The 26,045-nt window shown below is 40.5% G+C and overlaps 1 protein-coding gene across 1 annotated transcript; it reads left to right on the top strand.

Annotated features, from left to right (window-relative positions):
- The first annotated feature begins 337 nt into the window (after nt 1–337).
- LOC131886434 (E3 ubiquitin-protein ligase RNF220-like) lies at nt 338–16,020 on the top strand. Its single transcript, XM_059234766.1, has 7 exons — nt 338–746; nt 11,426–11,768; nt 12,380–12,541; nt 14,325–14,689; nt 15,102–15,309; nt 15,381–15,751; nt 15,839–16,020. Exons 1-7 carry the CDS (start codon nt 579–581, stop codon nt 15,911–15,913), a joined length of 1,692 nt encoding a protein of 563 aa, XP_059090749.1. The 5' UTR covers nt 338–578; the 3' UTR covers nt 15,914–16,020.
- The last annotated feature ends 10,025 nt before the right edge of the window (nt 16,021–26,045 follow it).

The raw sequence follows: 26,045 nt of genomic DNA, 5'->3' as shown, positions 1-26,045 counted from the left end.
AACCACTACCACTACCACTACCCCTCCCGCTGCCGGCGCTTGAGAAGTAGTAGTAGTAGTAGTAGTAGTAGTAGTAGTAGTAGTAGTAGTAGTAGTAGTAGTAGTAGTAGTAGTAGTAGTAGTAGTAGGAGTAGTAGTAGTAGTATTCTAGGAGTCGAAGTCAGTAAGCAGTGGTAGTCTCTAGTACTTCCCGGGACAGAAGAATATGCTAGCTAGCTAGTTCAGACTGACTAACTGCGACGACTGCGATGAACCCATGGTCCTCCGAACGAACGAACTGGCGAGAGAAAAAGAAAGAAAGAGCGAAAGAGAGAGAGAGAGTGAGTCTCGGTAGTGATGAGAAGAAGATACTTCGGATACTGGGGTAATAGTATGTATGTGTGTGAGACCAGCTTAAGAAGACCCAGAGCTCGGTGTTCAATTTAGGGGCCTAACTAATCGGTGTCCCATTCAAAGGTGCCTGCAGAAATTCCCATTTCTCCTGCAATCGATCGGACGGACGGTGATTGGAGGTCATCTCTGCAGATCAAGAAATTATTTCAAGTCAAATTCAACAGTGAGATCCAGGCACAAGCAAAATGGATAGTGGAACCGGAACCACGTTTGTGAATTCCCAAACGCAAGTGCCCTTAAGTACTGCTTTTCAAGTGGCAGCCGCTGCTAGTTCGATTCACACATCTGCCAACTCAGTTAGTCAATTTCAAGATGCCATTATGTCAAGGATTGGGCGATCATTTGGATTTCCGGTAAGACAATGACCATTGACATCCTCAATCAGTGTGCTACCCACAATCCACATTGCACGTTTTCTTTTGAAATCGCAAAAACCGTGAAATCAACGTAGATCCCCAAACAAAGCAAATACAACAACGATTGTTGGCCTCTGAGAGTCTAATATTTTAACCAACCAAGAGCATTACGAACCAATTCAGGGAGGAATCAATGGCAAATTTTGTAATATTAAACCCGACCTGTCTCCAAGTAAGATATAACTTAATTCTGCAGTGTCTGATTTCAGTGGGACATAATTCGACTTTTAAATTATAACACCATTTATCGATACATTCTTCAGCATAAGTCTTCATCAGACTCTTGGCACTAAACTGGATTTTCATGAATATGACCCCATGACTATGAGATCAGTCACATAAAAAAATCGCCAATTTTTTTGCCTGTGCAAATAAAAAATGCTGATTTTTAATGACACACGAGGGGTACCCAATGCTTCTCTGTTTTTCACCTCAGCTCAAAACAGCATTAGCATACTATTAACTTAGGGGGATTGACGAACTCTCCTGGAAATATAAATGCCCAAAGTTTTATAACAACTTTCATAAGTTTGAATTTGAAAATGAAGCACATACATTTTAGAAAACGTAATTCACAGATGTTCAACCAAGGTCGTCGCTTGTCTGAAAGGTTCAGCCGGATTAGATTAGAACATTTCGAAATGTGAAGTTAAAGGCTCAATTAGCTCGACAAACCCGGATGATCATCTAATTCATGTCAATACAGGAGACAAGTTTATAAAGAGCTCAAAAGGCCAAAATTGACCACGATTACTTGGACAAAAGTTTGTCAAGTATTGACCATAATTGCTTTTTTCCTTTTAAAATCAAATTCTTCTTCGATGAGTGCGTGCAATTCTGGATTATTGTAGGTTCAGCTATGAGCACCTTAAGGACGCACAAAATGTATCTGATTGAAAGATCATAGATAAATAAGGATGAAATTGTCATCAACCATACACGTGCTAAGTTCACTTTATATTTACTTAAAATATTGCAAAGGTGTTTGACAAGATCTTGAAGTCCATGATGTCCTTCCTCCTCGCCAGCATGGGTTCCGAGCACATTTTAGCACGGTTATCCAACTGATTGAGCATATTGAATAGATTATTGAGGATCTAGTGAGACACGGGTCAGTTGATGCTGTCTTTCAGGCTTGCTGTCTGCAAATGACACCGAGGCAGTGAACTGGGTATGTGAGAGAGAAAATAGTCAGCTCTTTTTCGACGACATATACAGTTAAATATTTCTTTATTTGCCAATGACCCGGGTGCCTTTAGTGAAGTTGGATTACTTTCTAAGGATGGACATTGCCCCTGCTGAAACCACCTCATAGAATCAAAACTGGTGGACTGATCCCCAACCTGGAATACCCTTGACGCAAGCAAGAAATTTGGGCCCCAGGAAAACAAGCCTTAAACAAGCCTTAAAACAAGGCTTATGGGGATCTATGGTCTCAACCAAATATATAACTTGTAACTAAACACCTTCATACTTTTGGGACCTAAATACATACACCTTGATTTTGCCAAGGCTTTCGTAAGACAGACTTCATAACATTGGGATCCAATGCAAGGTTCTTGATGGGATATGAAGCTTCATTCATGATAGGAAGCAAATAGTGAATGTTGAAGGGTCACTTAGTGATACATGATGTCAAGTCAGGTGTTTCCCAGGGCTCCATCTTAGGGCCCCTCCTTTTTATAATATTCATTGCCCCACTTCAAAAGCTTGATATTACTGTCAATCTCTTTCTTATGCTGACGATACAAAGTTACTTTCTGGTAGGAATGGCAAAGATTCCAGCAGCCTTGCAAAAGACCTAGAAAGAATTTAATCTTGGGTTACTTAGGGTAATAGGCCCTGAACGGAATGAAATTCCGTTCAATGACCTTTGGGTTAACTTCTTTAAATTCTCCACTCGTAGATAATGGAGGTAAAGATATTGAGCAAGTCTTATCTTTAAAAGATTTGCAGAGATAGTATCACGATGTTAACTCTGTACAAGTCGTTTGTCCAACCGCATCTTGAATTGGGATTCAGCACCCTTACGTCACAAAATGCTAGCAAAATGGAAACAAGGTCTGTCATTGGTTGAAAGTGCGGATAAGCAAAGTCGAAGGAGCAATCGGAGCAATCCCTGTCAAAGTAAAAGGGCGGAAATTCAAATGTTCCGGTCAATAATTTTGTCCAAAAATGTTACTACAACACGACATTTTTGTAGCCGTTTCAGAATCAATCACAATTAGAATCCTTTTTGCAGNTAAAAGGGCGGAAATTCAAACTGATCGAAAATCGTCATTTTCGAAGTCAAAGTTTCACATGTTCCGGTCAATAATTTTGTCCAAAAATGTTACTACAACACGACATTTTTGTAGCCGTTTCAGAATCAATCACAATTAGAATCCTTTTTGCAGCATACTCTGGGCTAGAAGGAAAAAACCTTCAGAGCAGTACATAAATCTCAAGCTAATGTCGGCAAATCCCTTATGTACTGAAAACTTGATGATGGCCCGAAAGCAAAAAAACTCCAAATTGCCCCTAGGTTAGACTTTACAAGAGATTGCCGCTTCTTTCATTGAATGATCATTTCTCAAACAAAAATTAGTGGCTAAGATTAATACAAAAGGGAATGTTTTACCTAACATGACTTCACTAAAGAATTGGGCAAAAACAAAATTAGTCATCCTTCGAAAATGATGATTTTTTCGAAGCTGCCGACCTCCAATATGGCTCCAATGGCTCCAATTAGTTCAGCAGGTTTGCAAAAGCTCGAGCAGGTCCAAAGATGTTTTACTAGGAACATTGAGGATATGAGAGAGCTCTCGTATTAGGAGAGGTTAGAAAGTTTGGGCGTGTACAATATTCAGAGAAGGTACGAAAGATATCTGATACTGTACGTTTTCAAAAGCATTCATGAACTTTGTCCCAACACAGGATTTAGGGTCAATTGTAGTGACCGTAGAGGCTTAATGTGCGTTTTGAGAGTACCGTCAAGCCCTTGAGAATCCAGGCTAGTTAAAACAATAAAGTCCACTTCTCTTCTTTCTCGGGCTCCTTCATTGTTTATCTGCTTCCCTCTAATATTCGAAGGGAATACGTAGGCATTGTTGATCCGGTTGCATCTTTCAATGCAATCTTTCAATTTGGACAAATTTTTAGAAAGCATTCCTGATTAACCCCACATTCAAAGACTAGCCCGGTCTGCCAACTCAAATTCGTCCAAAGATAAAGATTATAAAGATTAAAATCATATAAAGATTAAAAGGCAAAAATAGACGACCTACATAACCTTTCATTTTAAAAACACTGGCGATTATATGCCCTGTGGCGGCTAGAAAAGCTCATAAAAACAAACCTAGAAAAGAATGCACATGTATTTAGAGTACCTGTGGTACTCCGTACTTAGTAACACACTTGAGTAGTAACTTTAAGGAACGGATTCAATTCTACAGGTGCTATAACATGACAACTCCAGTGTCTGATATAGACCCAAAATCGGGAGCGCAAAACTCGTCAGAATGAGAGTTAGTGATTCAGTAGCCGATCCAGCTCTTTGAAACGAAGAATGTCGTGGCTCTGGGGCCGACCCTCAGGTCTGATTTATAGCCATCCCTTGAAAAGTACATCCAACGTCTTGAGATCCGTTTCATTTCAAATTACCTAAAAATGATAATTCAAGCGATTTCAAACTAAAAACTCTTTGAGTGCAAATGAATCAACTATATAAGACAAAGCAAAATTATTCTTTTTAAATATTAGTTTCTTCTGTTGGATGGAAACACATTATATCATCAAAAAGTATCCACACATAAAATTTTGATGAATAGCCTATCATTGATGGTGTTACCTCAAGGAGAAAAGGAATTAACGGCACATTACAAACATGCAATATAATAATTTTCACAGTTTATATATTTATCAACAAGGGGCGAACTCAGACACTGAGCACTCGAGACACTGAGCTTGAGTTTTTTGTTTGTGGGTGTCTCGAAAGAGCACTCTTTAACAAATGAATCCACCGAAAAAACTCAATGCAATTGGTACTCGCTAGCCCTAGCACGAAGAGCTAGAAATATAGACTGTGAACGAGCTTCCCACCAAATAGGCCGGCTCTTGGTCATAGCAATTCTGAGCCATTTTTCGAATGAAAGTAACAAAATCAGAAATATAGATCTTTTCGATTAAACACAGGTCATTTTCATAATAATTACTCGTAAAGTGGTTCGTTTTGAAGTTATGTTATTAAAAGCTTATGTAGCTGACCAAGAGCAGGCCAAAAATTCGAATTTAATGTAGTGATTACTGCATAACCTCGGATACATCTCTTGAGTTCCCTAAGCAGTTTTTGGCACAAATTTAGCCACGTTCATCTTTTCAACAAGATCTTGAAGTCGTATGAAGAGCTTATTTGGAATAAAGTGAACGGTTTAGGATATCAGAATTTTTTTCTTCCGTTTGCAGTCCACATCTCTAGAAGCTTCTTGCAGTTAAGGCGACAATTCCAATTTTGTGGACATCGTTATTTTTAAGGTCAAATCAAGGGGGCAATTGCCCCCCAATCAGGTTTCGCGGGTTTTGGGTTAATCACGTCAACACTGATTATTGAACAAAAATTGAACTACAATTTGGGTTCGAAAATTCAAAAAAGTCCGTCTTATTTCAGCTCCTTCAAATAACAAGGCAAAAAGTTTTGATCCCTCATATATTACATCAAGATTAACCACTCATCGGAATCTGAATTTTTGAGGGCTTAATTTGAGGGTTTGAGGTTATATATGATGGGATGATGTGTTTATTGCCCTGGCGTTTGAGTTGACATTAGGGGCCTTTAGCCCTCTGGAAGGTGGATTGCAACTCCAGCTCGTTCAAGAATTTCGTAATGCCTTACGCCTTGGCCGTACAGCAGGGTGGATTGCAACTCCAGCTCGTTCAAGAATTTCGTAATGCCTTAAACTCTGTCTCACGGAACCTTGTTCCGACGATTTTTGTGTTATGGGGAGTTTGGTGCTTGGACGTTATTCAGTATTACAGGGTAAATTCTTGATAAACATCCATTAGACATCACTAGCAGAAAATTTGTTTAGCACAGAGTCAATTTTTGGACAAGACTTTATACTTTATTCGCATATCCACCTTCAGCTTTGAAAATGATTTCCGGGTCCAAATGGTCCCAAGCTCTGACTAGGGCTGACTTTAGGCCACTGATGCTGTTGTAACTAATGGCCCAGCCCTTCCTCTCGAAAATGGACTAGATTGCAAAGTTCATCACTTTGAGGTCTGGAGAGGAAGGTGGCCAGCAATCTTTGGCCCAAAAGTTCTCGAAATTTGCACCCCTTGAACCATTCACGGAGAAACTCGGATCGAACCAGTCTCTTCGCTTTCGTGGCTTCACTAAGAAACTGGCACTTTTGGAACTTGTAGGAACGTAACTTCAGATCGTCCTTCAAAATCCTTGTCATTGTCTTGGAAATGCTTCCAACATCAGAGGCCATTTGGGCCACTCTTGCAATTTCTTGCAATCTTCTGTCTCGTAGCTTTGGCCATTTTTTTTGTTCTACAGACCTTGTATTTTGGCCTGTTATGAAGGCTGTTGGTCTCCCTGAATCGATTTATAGTGTAGGAAGCCGTGCTTTTTGAAATCCGAAGAGCCTTGAGGTCTCTGACAATCTCCCGGCCACTTCGTCCCTTGTTGTGGAGTTTGAGAATGGCTTTGTATCCCTTCATTATTTTACGTGTACGACAAGCACCTTCTCTTAAGAAATTACGTTGAAGGAAAAAAGTTGTTAGAAATTGCTAACGTATTCAGGGCATGTCAAAACTTTCATCTAAACCAAAGTATTTACTGCACCTGCTTTTTTTTCTGGGTGTATGGGCATATTGACCTAAAAGTAGTAGAAGATTGAATAATCGACAGCTTAGATATTAAGTTCTACTATAGTTCATATGGTTAACGGATGTTTGCGGCACAGGTGAAAGACCCGTTCATGTCTATTTGAAGGAACTGAAAGCAGTTTTCCAACTCTCTATGTCAGATCCACTTGCCCTCCCAGCTCAATTTACAAACCTTGTATCGTTTTCTACTTCGCATCTCTGCTTCAAATTTGAAAGTTTCAGCCCCGAAAGGAATGGCCAAGAACGGGGAACCTCGTTCCATGGAGCAGAGGGATCCTATGGAGCAGAGGGATCCTATGAAAAGTCGTTGTTGCACAAAAAGTATTTTAGCTTTTGTGAGTGAGGGGCCATGAGTAAAACCGAGTATCCCAGTTTGAAGTTTCTGGCACCAGAGCGGGGTTTATTTAGAATCTTGAGCACAGGGTTCTGAAAGCGGAAATAGACATCATACACAAACCAATGATGTTTAAGACAAATCAGTAACCTTGAATTTTTTAAGAGCGTGATTGTTACGCTGTCTTGGGTTTGGATTTCATTATTCCAAATACTTGTGACAAGGAGTTTAACAGACTTACCTTTCTGCTCACGCATTTCGTCAATATATAAGATTGCGTGTGACGAGAGTGGTCAGTGGATAGTACTTTTTTCAAGGAGGACTTTCCCCTACAATGTTTACACTTTTTCTAGAAAAAGACTGTCACTGCTTAGTATTCTATATATTCAATTCAAACAAGAGGACAAGTTTTCAGTTTTCATAAAGATGTTTACCGTGGTGGCCTGGTTTGAAGAAGTTCAAGATAATCTAAATCGTATGTTGATTCACTTTTATGACTCATAAGTCTGAGTGTTCAATTAACTTAGTGAATCATGCATATGTTGGACAATGAATTCGACGTTGGATCGATTTTTTTTCAATTTTCGGTGAATAGTGTTGAAGTCTACAGACTCTAAAATTGGTACAGGAAAGAGCTTAGAATCATTGAATAGCATTTCTTATTTCCACTCTTTTTAAGGAAAGTTCAATTGATTTTGAACTCTTGGCTATAGTTGACGAATTATTGCATTTGTATTTCGGGGAATAGATGTGAAAAACAGTTGAACAATTGTTACCTACCTCGCCCCTGGTCCCTCATAAGCCATGGGGATATTCCTCTGGGACATACAGTCAGGAGGGCTCCTTCAAACTGTGGATTTCACTGTCGTGGGGCCGAAGAAACAGGTAGCCTCAAATGACTAGGTGGAATTTTTCCTTTCTTGGGTCGCGAGAGTCCATAATTACAATTATAAGTTTACTTGAAGTCGACTTTGTCTTTTGAAAGAGTCGGAGATGTTCAGTTTTCACCAATGTTTCAGCCATCTTTAGCAAGTGTAGATGGGCCATTATACCTATAAGGAGCTGATGACCTTTGGCTTAGGTTTAGTGGGCACGGCTGCAATCACACAACTGCGACGGGTCCCTCTCATTCACAAAGGGAGGGAGGTCACTGGCCTTATTTTCAATACAAGGAAGGCATAAAAAGTCAAAATAGAAGTGATAAGATCATACAAAATCCTTTTCGAAGGCCTCGATGAATCAATTGTCATCTTAGAAAAAAGCAAGTTAACAAACACAAAGACAACTTATTCAGCCTTTAAAGTATATTAAAGATTCTGAAAGGAAAGATGCGTCATCTCGATGCTAGCGACATAGGCAAAGTGACGGTGAAACGATGAACCCGAAAACAAGCTCAAGAAGCAGTGTTTGTTTCTCCTTCAAACAAACCAAGCTATCAATATGTTTTGTACCAATTCAGACAAACCCTATATTCAAAATGACGAAATATGTCTAGATCAAATTCAAATCTCAATTGTACCTGTGTTTTGACAAATTAAATAGTGGTCAAAAGTTATTTTCAAGCAATTGAAAACAAATGAACAATCCCTCACTGCACCCAAACTGCACCAGCGATGGACGGAGTAGTAGAAGTAGTAGAAAACACCTGAGAATGAGCGAGGCCAATTAAATAACGTCCCCTCATATCTACAGCACAATCATTTAACACCAAGAAATTTGAGCATAAAATAAGCTGACAAATATTGGTCTAATACGCGTTTTCGAGTGAGAGTATCAATAAGCAATACATTAACGAAGCGATTGTGTTTAGTCTTATCAACCAGAAGTAATGAGATGAATTTTGTTCCTAATGTACGAATTCCACATCCATGGACGGTGAGGAGTGAGTATTTGGGCATCAAAACCAGACGACGGCAATCTTCTAATAACACTGGGTGTTGTTACATCCTCTCAGAATTATTCTTGTCTCCACTGTATTGGCAACTTTACCAGGTTCAACTATGACAAAGAGGATTGCTTCCTATGGCTGGTCGAATTGAAAAAGAAAGGCGCTTTGCAGCTTGGATTCTTGTTAACTCGGGTCAACGACACAATCTTGTATTTTCCTGGATAGGGCATGTCCAGGGGTTCAGAATGAATGAAGTTGTGGCTCAGATCTGCCAAAACACTTCGAGAGGAACCTTTCTTAACTAGAATATTGGTCGGTATTGGCCGGTCATGGTGTATGGGTTATCGCTAAAATGAGCTATTTGGCTGATAATTCGATCACAATTGTACATTCTACAGCATAGCACCCTCCACCCATCCCTTACCATGTGAAGTCCATTGAGAGATGAAAGTCATATTCACTCACAAAATCATCAAGGGGATCAACCCCTTGTGCCTTGCGCACAAACTACAGGGAGTCAAGAGCGAGTGTCAACGCCTTTGTTTTGAGTTTTTTCATCGCCCATGATAAGCTGCTGTCACGTGACGGGTCTCGACCAATCAGCAAGAACCAGGCAAAAGGAGATGATGCGTCTTTTACATGAGTGTCTTTAAAGTATATTTCATGCAGTCTAATGAGTAAAAGTGTTTCATTTCAAAAAAATCACTATTGAAGGAACAATTTCTTCCATGGATGGATGACCTGTAACTAATTTCTTGCTTTAACAAAGAAATATGAAGATCAAACAGTTCGAAATGATCTCCCCACACGATGGGATGACGTCATCAATCTATTCCTGCTTCAATGTCACAATATTCAGGACTTTTAGGCAGCCCAAAACTAAAGGGAAAGCAAGACTCACGTCATACTTTTTAATAGACTTCTTGAGATATGCATTGACCGAAGAAAACAGGCAGTTTGCCCATCGTTATCGTGAGCGCCAATAAAACAAAATTCATACTCATTTAGAAGCAATGTGGATCATGGGCCCTATTTCTTAAGAGAATAAGATTTACTCACAAAAACCATGATGGTTCTATCTGGCAATGGAAATCAGATTTAAAAAAAATGCAACGGAACTATTCTGCTCCTTTTACGAGCAATAACGTGCCCCAATCAATTTTCATAGCAATTGTTTTCACCTTGCCATTCTTTGTCATTTTTGTCTTCACTCCTTAATTGGCAAGTAAACAATTCATTTTGGGACAGCTCATCGCTCAGTCAGAATAATTAGTCGCTCGATAGATTTGAGAGTTCGTTGTTTTACTTCACTTCACTTTGAGGTTTTCTTACATATCTTTTTTTTGGCTCACCAGAAATAGAGATAGGTAAAGAAAGCATGGTTATTGTATCCACCCTGGCGTTTCAAGGCAAGTCTTTGAAATCGAACGAAAATATGTACGTATATACCATTGATAGATTCTTTTGTTCCGGAGTTCCCAGTAACGGTAAGGAAGTCCGCAAAAAAATGACTGCTCTCTTTCTCGGTCTGACATCTTGAAATCTGCAGATCTGAATTCGGTGAACGACTCTGTTATCACAGCCATAATAATTAATTATTACCTCACCCCCGGGTGTGACCACCGGTTCACCTAATTAAAGGGTTTAGGTAATAGCTCATGACATAGTTTAGATGTCACAAAGAAGCTTAATAAGCGATTGAAACGTAGAAAACACGAGACAATAAAATGTGAAGCAAGTTTGAAACAACAAAACAAGGGCGGTTTTACACTACGATGGAAAACCAGGATCGAATCCGGTTTGAGGATTGAAGTGGGACTAGTGTTGGGGCGAGTCCACACTCAAGTCCAAGTCCTTTCAAAATGAGCCAAGTCCGTATTTGTGCAAAAAATCTCATTCATTGGTTTAAATTTCGCAATAAAGGGCTTTTTGTTCGACTTGAGTACAGTGAAAGACTTGATTCCTCTGCCGGACACGCCTTATCACTAGTCCCACTTCAATCCCCAAATCGAATTCAATCCTGGTGTTGCATCATAGTGTAAAGCTGACCTAAGAAAAGGTTCTGGGACTCACAAGTCACAGTTGCATTGCAATTTTAACTTTCATTTAAATGTATTCAAAACAATAGCAAACGGGCAAAGCTTTTTACTAAATATTCTGCTCCAAAAGGATGGATGAGCTATCATATGACGCAATGGACTCACTCAATGTAAATTTGCTTTCAATTTCAGTTCTAAGTCGTCAAACACTTTGAGCCCCAGAGATTGGAAGTGCTGAAAACCATTGATTGCCTAATGAGGTTAGCTCATCATGTTAGCAAATCACAACAAATTGAAAAACAAATTAAATAACGCGAAATAAGACATCACGACTTGATAACTTGGATGATAGTATATCTAAAATGCTCACATCTCCTCAAACATTCTTCTACTGAGTCCGTCATGCCGATGATGATTTTCACGTGCTTCCATGCATTTATCATGAACGCTTTTGATCATTAAATATCCATCTGATTTTCAGCCGGGTTGTGATTTAAAGGACCTTGGGAACCTACAGTTTTCCGGGGCTGGCGTTAATTCGGTCCGACCTGATGGGCTGGTTGGGTTTCCAATACTGCCTCATATGGTCACGCAACCATCTCTCTTTCACCACCTTGTGGATTCCCGTATTTCTTCGGCAGCCGCAGCTGCGGCCAGTGCTTTTCGGCCCTTCATGAACTGCTCAGCCAATGTAGAAGGCGGCGGCGGAAAGGGCTACCCATCAGCTTTTCAGGCGCCTCGATCTCAGCCTGAGCAACAGAAACGGTTGTCCTCCCCGACTCTGTTCTCACCCGGACAAAACCTTTATCCGAATAACTCAACAGGTAGGAAGGAGCACAATTAATCCCTAACAAATCTGCAGGGTTTTGCCTGCAGAAGTAGAAGTACCAAGCAAAGTGGGCCAGAGCGAAAGGCCCCATTAAGTGAATTGAAAACAGCGATTCTCTGGACCGACAAGGGCAGAGTGCCAAAACCTGCCAAGGCGAAAGATGAGATGGAGGGAAGGAAATCTGATTCGTTGTGATTGAACCCTTTTTAACGACAAATGACCAAAGAACACTTGGTTCGGGACGATATCATTTTAAAAACTGAAATCAGTTCCAGCGGAGTCATAAGTAATAGAGGTAGTCAATGTATTGAACCAAGAGATGCCTATTATCAAGGAATGACATGGTTTTGATTTGCTTTCAAATCAGTTTTTTAAATCGGCTTCTTAAATTCCCACCAATAATGCACGTAAGAGGTAATAACTTTCAGAGCGAGACTTGCACCAATATTGCCACGTCTTGAAGTAAGATCCAAGATCAAACTTCACCATCTTGAAACATCTCAAAACGTTTCCCTCGATTCCCTGTAGGGTATTTGATGAAGAATGGGATTAGAAATATCAATTGCAGTTTGATGAGGGATGATCAAAATTTATCTTTCATTTTAGTGTCTGTAACATCTTCAACGCCGTCTCCTACATGCAAGAGATACGACGAAAACTCCAATTCGGCCAGTAAATTGGTGCTAGATCGTCATGACTCAATCTCGCCCATCTCTGCCGAGGGTAGCAGCATTATGGACGATAATATTGCTGATCATTCAGCCAAACGTAAGTCTTTATTCCTCTCCTTCTTTTCCATTTTCATTTTCTTCTTGTACCGCCTCGTCGTCGTTGTCGTCGTCGTCGTTGTCGTCGTCGTCGTCGTCGTTTTCGATTCTTCCATTGAGATTGAGCTGATCCGACGAGTTCTTAAGCTCTCAAGTGGTTCACCGGCGGTAATCCTATTTTCAAGCGATTGAAGTCCTTTCAGCCATTGAAAAGGAACCATGTAGAATTGACACAACGTGGCAAAGTGACAACTTGACTTTGAACTGGGGTTTATTCAAATGAAGATCAATGCGAGAGAGGGAGATCTGACGAAGGAGAATCTCACAAAAACGAAAGAGTGCCACATTCATATAATCAGAAAATTAAGTATGACTATCGGTTAATAAAAACAATCGATTTGTAATTCTGTACTTGCTTTCACTAGAGTCATTAAGCGGCCGGACATCATGAAAAAATCTAATTCAGACTGGAAATTAGGAACGCCTCAACTGGCGACACATTTCGCGCGGCTAATAGTAGTACCCTAGTAGTGGCCAAGTGGCAGTATTTGTATTAGTGCGCTTTCAAGTGCCATTCATTTGTCTGCCTTAGCTGGGCAGTCACAATGAACTTAAGCGTGGAGAATGCTGGAAGTCAAAAGTCAAATCCGGACATCAATGACAAGAGGACCGTGCGATTGGAAGATTGGTCGGTCCATGGCCCACCCTGATTCTCTACCAACGAGGTGGCTAATGTGCCCGAGAACGTCGTTGTTCCCTTTGGCTTTAGTGAGTCGTGAGTGGAGTGACTACCATTTCTACTACTACAACAATAACTACCACCACTACTGTACAACAACTACTTGAATAGCACCGATAACAATGGGAATTTCCGTTCGTTGTAAGCGAACCGATTTCACCCCGAATATTGGGTGGGTGCTCTCGTCCATGAAAACTCAACCTAGAGCACAATCGAATTTCGTGGCTACTTCGATTTTGTGCGTTAAACGCGGAGGCAAATTTTGTTTCGTCGACAAGTGCTTTTACTTCTCCTTAAGCGCTCGAGCTCAGCTAGTTAGTTAGCGAGTCACACGAAACTCTCGCTCGCTTTCTCGTTCTTCCACTAGCCACTTCGCTTCGCCCAATACCTCCTCATTCGCCGTCTCCGACCATTCACGGGGAAGGAGGTTCTCTCGCATTCATCTGACTGCATTCAGTTACGTACGTACTTTTGGCTCTAGGATATGGAAAAGAGCGACAAAAAAGAGAAGCGAGTATCGGAAAGAAAGCTGAATAAAGAGAGTAAAGAGAGAAGAAGGGCTCGAGGGCAGCTACTTTACCGGATTTGGCGTTGAATCCCCATGATGGGAGATTCACGTGGACCACGACCGATAGAATGTTATTCTGATATCTAGCTTGCTTCTTCATCCTCTCCGATCAAGAATAGGGGAGGGAGGTTCAAATTGGCCGGTATAAGAGATGAATCTCCTTCCGCGCCTCCTTCCGATCGATGGAAATGCCATCGAGAGCGACCAAATAAGAAAGGAAATGTGTATCTGATATTTCTCATTTGAATTTGAATGACGTCAATTTTCCAACTTCTTTCTTCCCCTTCATCCTTTTCTTGCTTTCGGACTAAGATTGTAAAAGTCTGAACGAAGAAAAGTGTCAAATTCAAATGTCATGATCAATAACTGGAATCCATGCGTCCCCCCTGGAACATCCACCGTTACTGAATAACGAGAGGCCCACGGGTTGGTAGGTCGTGGTGCAATTGTAGTCTTACATGATTTTTTTTGTTGCAGGAGCACGCTATTCGCTTGTGGAAGGAGAATGTTGTCCAATTTGTGGTCTCCACTTGGCTCACGCCGAAATAGAAGCGCACTATAAGAAGGAGCTAGAAATCTTAAGCAAAGTATCTGACGGTTTAATGCAAAAGACACAATTCAACGCCGTAGACGGATCAGATGAAAGCCATTCAGGATTTAGGTCTCAAACTCACCATCAACACCATCATAGTAATCATCACAACCACCAGTCCCAACATCACCACCACCACCAACAACAACAGCAGCAACAGCAGCACCCACAGAATGTGATGGACCCTCTCAACAAGCATCATATGTCCCCAAAAAATCCATTAGAGATTGCACCACGATCGCGTTGGGATGTAAGTGACAGATTGTCGTCTTCTTCAATTGAAAGTAGCAGAAGGGTAACTTGTGTGCCGCCGTTTTTATTTCCACCACTTTTTTGTTACTCAATCGATATTAGGGCTTCGGGAGCATACCTCACACTATCTGAAAGTCCGAAAGTCAAGGTTGCTCGACAGTTTTGCTTGTGCCATTACATATCTCACTATTCTACTTTTCTACTTCTTGAATTCTACTTTTTGAATACCACCTGGTTTGTTTTGCAAGTTGCTCGAAACATAAAACTGAAACGTTTCCTCAAATTGTTCAAAAGGCTCAAGCCTTAAAATCGCCCTCCCCCAAATGTCGGTCAAACCATTAAACAATGGACCCTCATTCAAACCTCATACAAATCGATTGATTTTTCGTGTTTCACTTTTGTGATTATAGACGTTTCAACGCATTCAACGCAATCGCCAGAGCCGCATACGAGTAAAACTATCTCGACGCGCCGGAAAGCGTCCCGACGAGATCTTAGAAGAGGAAGGCCAAGAACAATCCAACCAACTGGACGAACAACTAGTACGACAAAAAGCGCAAACGCACCTTAGAAAATTGCCGGCTTTAAGCAACGCTGAAGTTGGTGTTACCAGTAATGGTATGATACACAATCCTTCCATTTTTCCTCAGTTTCCTTTAATCGGTGAATCATTCTTTCTATTCCTGTAGACAATGCAAATGACGATGATATTGATATAGTAAGTTGTGACAAGAACAATAGCAGTCTATCTTCAACGGAAGGACCTCAAGATTGGCAAATATACGGACCTGTGCAGTACACTGAGGCGGATGTGCTCGCTTGCGTCAGTGATGCTGAAAAGGAAAGTAACGATGGGGCCAATACGCGCGACGACAATGACTCGACATCCAACAACTCCAACTCGATTGAAACCATTGAAAGTATCGAGGTCTTACGACTGAAATTAGAGGAATTGGAGCGATTGAACAAATGCTCCAAATGTCAGGAACCCATTCAAAAGCCAGTGGTCAATATCTCTTGTTGGCACATCAAATGCGAAACTTGTTGGCTGAGGACTTTGGTAAGCTTGTTTGAACTTGACCTATAGAAAAGTAGTATCATTCCAGACGAACATACATCCGAACGAATACGCCTTCATTTCTTTTAGGGTACTTCAAAGTGTTGCACTGTTTGTGGAGTAACATCAGTTCCCGCAGATTTGAGGAAAGTTTATGTAAATTAACCAGTTTCCAATTTACTGACAAATATCTTGGCTGAAGTCAAGTTTTGTCATGACATGTTATCATTAGAAAATGTCAGAATAAATAAATCCGTTTTCGTTATCTCTGCGCATCGTGCGCACTCAAGCGTAGACAATTTGAACAAGGTCCTCATTTTCACAATGTCTGGACCCAACATCATAAGAACTTGTTACAATGCTTGTAAGGCCTTTAAAAGTTGGTGTCGCGTACATGCGTGCATGGAAATCTTACTTAAACCACCAAGAAAGAGCATCCAAGGGGCAAAACATTACATTTCAACAAAGAACGACACCGTTAGCTCTGGCACACACACGCATTATCTAGCACTCTCTTCTGCCTTTTTGTGCTCAAGCATCCCATATTTTATATAATAATCTTTATTGCGACTGGTCATGTCATGGTGTAAAAATGAATATAAGATATGGTGTCTTTACACCTTTTACACAAACCTTATTAAATATAAAAAAAAGAAAAATGTCAAGATGGTAAAGGTAATATAATAGTGGACTAAAAAGTGATATCGCAGTGAGTATGACTAGAATTGTTCAATGCACATGAAATAAGTGAAGAGGGGAATTGAAGGCAGTACATAAATAGGTAGAGGTAAATGAGGATATTGGTTATTGAAGTAGAGTGGGTGGGTCAGATTGAACAGATCTTTTGTTAGCTCCCCTCGTTGATGCAAACAGTTCTTGACGGTGTCACTTGACTGTGAGAGGAATTTACTCACAGGAATTTTCGAGTTGGTGGCGGGCTTTTTGGCAGGTTTGTACAAGCCCGTCATCCTGGACGAGGCTGATGAAGAGAGCATGTTCCCCATTTCCAACCTTTGGTGGGCCGACTTGGCGTTCCTCAGATGCTTGTGATATGCAACTCTTGATGTCAAATATTGTTTTACTCATTTTGGCACTTGGCAGTTTTTGGAGCATTAGACCCCTCAGCTCTCGATGATATGAGTACGGGGTATTGAGTCCTCCTCTCCTTCTCTATTTTATACCTAATATTTCACCTGTTTTATACGTAAGATTCCAAGATTCCAAGATTCTTATTTCCCGTTTCTGTTGCTTCCAGACATGTTCAATTTTTTGAAAATTGCCGTACCAAGTAGAAGACTACTTTGATCTATACGTCTGTCGACTCAATGACATCAATACATTGACCATGAAGAAGATAAGTAGTCAGAATGCAATCGGTGGCACCAGTGTCGGGTAATACTTCATCTAGTCTTGAACCATACACCTGAGTTGGCTTGAACATGCAAAATTGCAGTGGGATCTGGGTGCCTGAAATCTCTTCACAGTCAATACGTTCACACATTTGGCGAAAACAATTTTCTTCATTTGGTTTGGACACATTACCCAAAAGTGACCTTCCTCACCACAGTTCTTCTCGCAGTTTTCAGTCTTGGCGGGACAATTTAGACCTATGTATTTGGCATACCCACATTTATCACAATCGTTCGAACCATTTTTTGACCGTTCTCCATCATGGGACATGAGATGGCCACGATGACGTTCATCACCACGATGACAATCCCAAGTGATTTGTATGTAAAAGTCCGATCGATGCCAACTACACACTTGTGAAGTGCTTCGAAATTCGATTCACAAAAAATCAAGAACTGGAATACCTTAGTATTATATTTCAATTATTTAGCTTTGATTATTCAACATTGTTGTCTTTTTTGTAAGACTATTTTTGTTTGAAATATTCTTACGATATTTTTGGGGGGATTTTTTTCTTAAAAAGAGTAACTACTAAAAATTGAAAATCTTGCCCAATTGTTATTGATTCTTGGCCGAGCTGGAATCGGAAACCGCACCTGCACACTGGCTTTCAAAGTCGACACGATTTGATTGGCGAAATGGCGGAATTGACCTAGTCTACTTGAAACTTGGAGACTTCGATTTCGATCTTGGGCGGCATCCTCTTCGAGTTCCGATTTTGCACCACTTCATCACCTCACAACGGGAGGTTCAAAATCTTTGAAAAAAGTGTTGACCATGATTGCGCCATGTGATGGCACTGAACTAAGTGGAAAATGAAAACTATTGCTAGGTAAATAGGCTTCTCATGATATACAACGAAAGAAAAAAAACCGCTTCTGTTTTGAGTACCACGGAAAATTATTAAGTGAAAGGGTTTTGTGATAATCAACACACAGTTTACACAAGGGGAAACCATTGTGGATCAAGTGCACCATGGCCCTTTAATTTTTCTATGTTGGTAGCTAAAGTAATCAGAGAGCACGTTTAATTGGTATCATTTTGTATTTTAGCCATTGTTCTTCAGGTCCTTATGGAAAACCTGATTTTCAATATCTGTCTTGGCGCTTTTCCCTCTAAATTGTAAATCAAAATGAAAACAAGCAAATCCACTTGATGAAGTGACAAATTGTAGACTCAAAAAGAGGTTGACATGCTATTAGTCACTTCTTCAAGTCTATTGGCTTCGTTCAAATTGGTTTGTCAGTTTATAGCAAAAAATCACTTCAGAATCTACAATCTAATTTGCTAGATTTGTTCTCCCCTATGCCATCTGTAGGAGCAAAAGGCGCCAAAAATGAAATCAAAATTTACTAGTAAGGTTTAACGCAAACCTGGTAAAAATGGTGAAGAAACGGGGGCTTGTTCCGTTACTCATTAATTTAGCAAAACCACTACCTCCACAAGATAGAGGACAGAATAGTGAAACAAGAAATAAATTGACGTTCCGGAATAAGGTCCTCCGAAGACTACTGACCTAAAAGTGGCAATAATAGAGCAAACGCAAATTTGATTTTGCTTCCAAATTTTTTTTTTGTGGACTTCCTTACCCCTACTGGGACTGAAATCCCGGCAGTTCAAGACGAAAAATTTTACTTAACTTTTATATTCGAATATTATTTGATTGACCGACGAAATAGAGTTGGTGGATCTGGCTAACCCTTGAATATAGGGTTGATCAGGAATTTTACTCAAATACTTGTCCAAGTCTGACTTAAAACGCACTACTGGATCAACACCTACATAATCTCAACGAATATTACATGGAATCAAACTGAACAATGAAAAAAAACGAGAAAGTTGGACTTCATTGTTCGAACTAGCCTGGATTCTCGAGGGCTTGAAGGTGCTCTTAAAACGCATTAAACCTCTACGGTCACTCGTAATAACCCTAAATCCTGGAATGGGACAAAGCTCATGATGCTTCTGAAAACGTTCAGTATCAGATACCTTCTCTGAATACTCTGAAAACCTTTCTTGCCTCTCCCAATACGAGAGCTCTCTCATTTTTGTGATGTTCCTAGTAAAACATCTTTGGACTTGTTCGACCTTTTGCAAACCTTCTGAACTAATTGGAGTCGAAATGGGCGAAGCATATTCAAGATGAGGCTGGACAAACGATTGTACAGAGTTAGCATCGTTATACTATATGTGGACTTAAACGTGCAATGTATCCAACCACATGATTGAAAAGCTTTGTCAACTTTGAACTGGATATTCTCATCGAACTTTCCATTATCTTGGAGAACTACGTACACCTAAATCCTTCACGGACGAGACCCGCCTTTATCTTCATCAAATACTAGTGGAGAGTTTAATGGCATCGACCGGTCATTGAGAGAAATTTCATTCCATTCAGTGCCATGAGCAACAGCAGCAACCCAAGAGTAGATTTGGTCTAGGACCTCTATCAGACAACCGGAATTCTGACCATTCCTACCCCAAACCAATTTTGTATCATCAGCATAGGAAGAGATACTGACGTTACTTCTATTAAGCTTCGGAAGTTGGCAATGAAGAGAGGACCTAAAATGGAGCCCTGAGGAACATCCGATTTAAAAATCATGAATGTCACTAAGGGATCCTTTGACCCTAAGCAATTGCTTCCTACCACAATCAACCAATTGAGAACCTAATTGAGAACCTTGCTTTGGATTCCAATCTAATGGAGCATGTTCAATAAAAGACCATGATTTACTTCTTCAAAGGCCTTGGCAAAGTCCAGATAGACTACACTGACTGATATATGGCTCTCTAGTCCCTCAATAACCAGCTTTATATGTTCAATCAGTTGGGTAACCGTGCTAACATGTGCTCGAAACCCGTGCTGGCTAGGAGGAAGGACTTCATTGACTTCAAGAAATTCAACAAGTTTGAACTTCTTGATCTTCTCAAACACCTTCTCAATATTCGAAGTGAGAGAAATCGGCCTTTAGTTACTGGGGAGCGACTTATCTCCCCCTTTTAAAATTGGAACAACATGAGCTAACTTTAGTGAAAATGGAAATTTGCCCTGATCCAATATGCAACGCATCAAGTACGAGAAAACAAGAGCAAGAATCAGTAAGCATCTCATAAGAAACTGAGGTGTCGCACCATCAGGGCCAGGAGAGCTCGAGGGTCTCAGGCCCTTGATGGCCTCTAAAGCATCTTGATGTGTAACTACAAGATCATCTAAACGCTCAACTTGACACGCCTTGCCAATCTGAACAAACTCGTCAATGGAGCAACGGGCTTTTGCTCCTAAACTCTCTGGAGTTGTAAACACACTAGAGAACTGATATCCAAGTATGTTGGCAAACTCTACATTGTCTATGGCTTCCCCATTGACCTCCAAAGGCCCTACAGGATGTTTCATCTTTCTCTTAGAGTTTGCATAAGAGATAAATGCCTTTGGTTCGACCTCACCTCCTGAACTAGTCGACTTTTCTTTTTCAATTGATCTGTCTCAATGGAGGCCTTAATTCTAGGGGTCACATGGATGTACTGGATCAAATCAGCGTCACTGGAAAAAAAACAAGTCGAGAACGCTATTAGCTCTGGTGTCTACACCAAAATGTTGGGAGAAATTGCGCAAGATCGCAAACTCCTCCAGCTTTTCGAATGACTGAGATGTCGATTTCGAAATGGAATATACCCATCGGGACTAGCCTCCCCTCTACANTCTTTTTCAATTGATCTGTCTCAATGGAGGCCTTAATTCTAGGGGTCACATGGATGTACTGGATCAAATCAGCGTCACTGGAAAAAAACAAGTCGAGAACGCTATTAGCTCTGGTGGCTACACCAAAATGTTGGGAGAAATTGCGCAAGATCGCAAACTCCTCCAGCTTTTCGAACGACTGAGATGTCGATTTCGAAATGGAATATACCCATCGGGACTAGCCTCCCCTCTACAGCGCTGGCCGGAAAATTGAAGTGAATGAAAGCCTTTGAGCAAACTGATTGGTCCAACTCAGTTCCTATGAATTTGAGAGCTGACAAGAACGAGCTTACTGAACAATGAGGGACCCTAAATATCGTCACAATGGATAGACCTTGAAGATGACAAACTAAGGCCTCTACTTCTCCATTAGATATTTTTGCATGACTAATGTGCAAGTCATTTCCAACATATAGACATACGTCCCCATGCGGAAAAATGGGATTTAGGTTATGTTCCACCGTTCGGACCACGTTCAGGGATTGCTCGAGTAGAGCAAACTTCCTCAAGAACTAAAATCATTTTGTCCAATGCTATGTCTATGGACTATTCCTGTTTCAGCATTGAAACCAAGTCCATCTCCACTAGCCTTTCTTCAATCAAGGGCCATCTATGATATATCTTTGAACTTAAAGTTTGCCTTACTTACCGGCTTTTTTTTGTTTATTGTTTAAACCACTCAGACATCACATTGATGATAACAGAGTATTGGGTGGTAGGGGGTAAGGGGAGAAAGAATCGCAGATGGGACCCAAAAGGGTGCTAAGAATTTTGATTGGTATCTAGGGTTAAAAAGTTATTCTTAAACGCCCTCAATGACCGAGCATGTCTGTGGGATATTGGCAAGGTGTTCCATACACGGGCACAACGCACAAAAAATGAGTGGTACCGTATTCGAGATGTTTGTATTGACATTGGCCCAACATATTTCTGGTATTTAGCAAACCGTTTGGGTTTTTTTGGACTTCCTTAACGCTTCTGGGAATGGGATCCCAAAAAATTCAAGCGGGAAAAATATAAATTTCATTTTACTTTATATAATATTTTTTTTAAAGCCTGCACTTTACAATTCAGGGTCCCGCCTGCCATCTTTTTCTTGGGACACATACATGATTGCACAACACAGTGAAAATATTGAATAAGCACATTTTATCAAAGAAAACCCCATAAACAATAACACAATGAGCACTTTCAAACAATGGTATCAATGGAGCCTTTTTGCTAATTTTCAGCTCTTGTTGAACAAAGTCTTCCGAAATTTTGGAATCTTAACTTGGGTCCCATCTTTGAGAGTGCATTCAGGGATTGCTAGAGTGGAGCAAACTTCTTCAAAAACTAAGAGTATCATATATATTGTTTCAGCATTGAAACCAGGTCCAGTTCCCCCAACCTTTCTGCAATCAATGGGCAATGTTCATCTTTGAACTTTTTGGATAGTCTTACTCTTGTGTCGACCCTATCTCGAGAACATGATGATCTGACAGATTGCTAGATGTCACATGGACATACTGGATCAGAACAGGGTCATTGGAAAAGACCAAGTCCAGAACACTAAATATTTGCTCTGGTGGCTTCACCAACATTCTGGGAGACATTGCGCAGGATCGCAAATTTCTCCAGTTTTTCGAACGACTGAGATGTCAATTTCGAAATTGGAATGTACCCATCTGGACTAAACTCCCAATTTACAACGCTAGCCCGAAAGTTAAAATCTAAATTTATTCATTAATAATAAATTAATTAATTAATACAAAGATAACCTTCGAGCAAACTGCCCGGTCCAACTTTTTTCCTGTGAATTTGAGAGCTGACAGAAACGAGTCTACTGAACAAAACGGGGGCCTATACATCGTAACAATGGACAGATCAAGTCCTTGGAAGTAGAGGGCTTGTCAGAGAAAAGACTCTTCCAGCCAGCCGCTTGAGTCAAATTTTGTTTGGCTGTGGTAGGTTGGAACTGGGCAGGGGGCCTCAATGTGTTCAAAAGTAGAGGGAGCAGCCAGCCCAGGCAGAAATATCGCTGTTTATAAATCCACTTTATGGTTGATAATCTACACAAATATGAGTTTATTAGTGATAAGGCTGCTAAATAATATCGTTCTTAACATGATTTGGGATTTATTTTCATAATTTGATCCGTCCAAACCACAGAAAACCATAACTAGAATGCTTAAGCTCAACAGGAGCTGTACCGCATGAGCATGTTTTCAGGTCAGCTGACGCTGGTGGAAAAGGGACCAAGGTATTTCGTGAAATCTCGCTTCAGGCAAGTTGAATTATTATCATCAAACGGTTTTTATTCCTCTTTAATCTTAATTTCTTTTGAACCTTACAAATATGCAGGTAGAAAGAGTGGTAGAATAATAAAAAAAAACATGCTTTTTAGGGCATAATACACGTAACATGTCAAAAAAAGATTTGGACATTAGTAGAGCAAATCATCTATTGATTGCCCTTGTTTAGCAACGCATCTCGAAAATCTCGAAAGTGTAACAAAATGTAACCCGAAATTGCAACGCAATGATGAGGTATTCGGAATTTCGTTTCAATCTCCCAACAATGTGCTTGAATGTGGGCGACATGATTGCGCCTATACGTAAACAAGGTAATTTCGACACCTCTGGAGGTCAGCCTGAACCCAGGCTTGTTCCTTGCGTTTCAGTTAAGTGTTTCCACCTCATGGATGAAAGCTTTAACTTGAGCCCCATCTTAACCTCTTCAAAATTTCGTTCTTAAAAATGTGGTCGGATAACTTACTCAAACCCGTTTTATGAAGCGTGCTGGCCAAGAGCAATTGCTTGACAAGGAGTCTTATTAGGGGTTTCTACTCTGAATTTGGACGTGCCGTCAACGTTTCAAATTTGCACCATAGTTGTCCTAAGTAGCTTGACTACGAATGAAACACTTTTTCCACCAGCGATAGCTGAGACGAAAACATGCGATCACATCGCCCTTGATCGATCTATATATGAAGTTATCTATGAGGAGGACCAAAGACATTTCGTTCGACTCTGGGATTGTACACGGCGTTTTTAGCATGATGCCACTCAAGACTGAATACATGTCATCCCAAGATCGGATATGCTGTCTTCTCTTAGACGAAATGGCAATAACATGAGGGAACTTTTATGACTCCTCTACGAATAGCCTTGTGGGTCATGTGACCTTGCCTGATCATGATGGTGATGCCTCAAAAGCTCTGGTTGTCATGTTAGGAGGGATCGCCGCCCGATGGAAGCAGGCAGTGGCTTACTTTTACACCGACAACAGCACCAACGGTAAGGTATATGCCAATATCGTCACAAGTGTCATTCATGAAGCATCCAAGATTGGGCTGAAAATAGTCGCCGTGACCAGTGATATGGGAACCCTCAATTTGGCCATGTGGAGAGAGTTCGGTGTGATTGTCGGGAGAGATTCAAGTTGGACAACTTGCATTCCAAATCCATCTTGGGAAGGTGAGGCTCTGTCATTTCTGGCAGATAGGCCTCATCTTATGAAGAATATCCGAGCCTCCTTGAGCAATGGAATTGAATTTAGAATCCCAGAGAGTTTTCGGATCAAGGCCAATCTTCCTCAGAGAAATGTGTCCTTGAGACACGTTAAGGAGTTGTTGGAATTTGACTCCAGGAACGAATTGAAGCTTGCCCCAAAACTAGATTCAAAAACCCTCAACCCAAATCATTTTGATAAAATGAATGTGGGTGCCGCTATGAGGGTGCTAGATCACGCTACAGTGCATGCCCTACGTTATTGCGTCGATAATTATGGATTTTCCCCGGAGTGCCTAGTTACAGCCTGGTTCTTCGACAAGGTCCGCATGTGGTTTGATATTGTCTGTTCCCGATGTATGACAATGGCCTTGTCCAAATTCAATGGCCAAAAACATCATGAGGCTTTAGAACTGCTATGGGAAGTCAAGGAGATTTTTATGAATATGGAAGTTGTAGAGAAAAATGGAAGAATAACCTGGAAGCCAATTCAAACTGGAGTGGTTATGACCACAATGTCTATTCTTGACCTTCAACATGTTCTTCTGAACGAAGAAGGACTCGACTTTCTTCTGTGCTCTCGTTTCAGCCAAGATGCTCTAAAAAATTTATTTTCTGTGGTAAGATCCAAAAATCCAACTCCAAAAAGTCGGGAATCCATATTTTATCTTCGAGCAATAGCCCTGGCACAATTCATGACGGAAAAATGGAATTCAAATTACCAATACAGTGAGGGCGATTCTTTTTTTTTTGGCGGAGTCCTTACCGCTACCGGGATTGAAACCCCAGCAGTTCAAGACGAGAAGATTATTCATTTTACTTGACTTTTATTTATATACATTATTTGATCGACCAACGAATTGGAGTTGGCTGATCTGGCTAATCCTTGAATATAAGGTTGATCCGGAATTTTAGTCAAAAACTTGTCCAAGTCTGACTTAAATCCTGCTACTGGATCAACGCCTACATAAGCCCTACGAATATTTGAGGGCAGCAAATTGAACAATGAAGGAGCCCGAGAAAGAAGAGAGGTGGACTCCATTGTTTTAACTAGCCTGGATTCTCGAGGGCTTGAAGGTGCTCAACAATGTGTGTCTCTAAATGTTATTACCGGGTTCAATCAGACTGAGAAGCTCCCAATAATCATTCAGTTCTCGACTTGAATACATCATGACAAAGTCTTTTCCTTAATATTGTTTACTATGTTATGTTCTTAATACACAGACCAAAACACTTCAATGTATCTTAAATATATTTGTTGCTCTTGGTTTTTACATGTGACAGGTACACATTCTTGGTCTAGTGAGTATTACATGGGCTATATGAAGCCTAATTGTTTGGTTTAATTAAGTTATAATCATCAAAACAGCACAGAGTACAAGTTCACTTTGACACATTGTTGAGGTTTCTGGGTGTGGCTTGGTTGTTGATTATCTTGATATTTCATGATTCCAGCATATAAGAATAGTTTGAGGACCAACTGTGATCTCTCTGTTTGGAGGAATGGCTCTCTTCTGTTGAAAAACATTAGGGAAAGAAGAGCTTCAAGTTTATGCCATTTGAATACTTCATTAGATTGCAGTTTTGTCACAGAACTTCAATGTTCATCCACCGCCATTTTTGAATGGTGTTGACGATTTTGACGTGATCTTTT

Source organism: Tigriopus californicus, chromosome 9, assembly GCF_007210705.1.
Source record: "Tigriopus californicus strain San Diego chromosome 9, Tcal_SD_v2.1, whole genome shotgun sequence".
NCBI classification, from domain to species: domain Eukaryota; kingdom Metazoa; phylum Arthropoda; class Copepoda; order Harpacticoida; family Harpacticidae; genus Tigriopus; species Tigriopus californicus.
The sequence above is the reverse complement of the archived record's forward strand: the minus strand, read 5'-3'. Positions and strand labels throughout refer to the sequence as shown.

Coding starts and splice junctions, on each gene's coding strand:
- LOC131886434 (XM_059234766.1), top strand. CDS start 579: ATGGATAGTGGAACCGGAACCACGTTTGTGAATTCCCAAACGCAAGTG. Junction 747..11,425: donor GGCGATCATTTGGATTTCCG/GTAAGACAATGA, acceptor TCTGATTTTCAG/CCGGGTTGTGATTTAAAGGA. Junction 15,752..15,838: donor CTTGTTGGCTGAGGACTTTG/GTAAGCTTGTTT, acceptor CATTTCTTTTAG/GGTACTTCAAAGTGTTGCAC.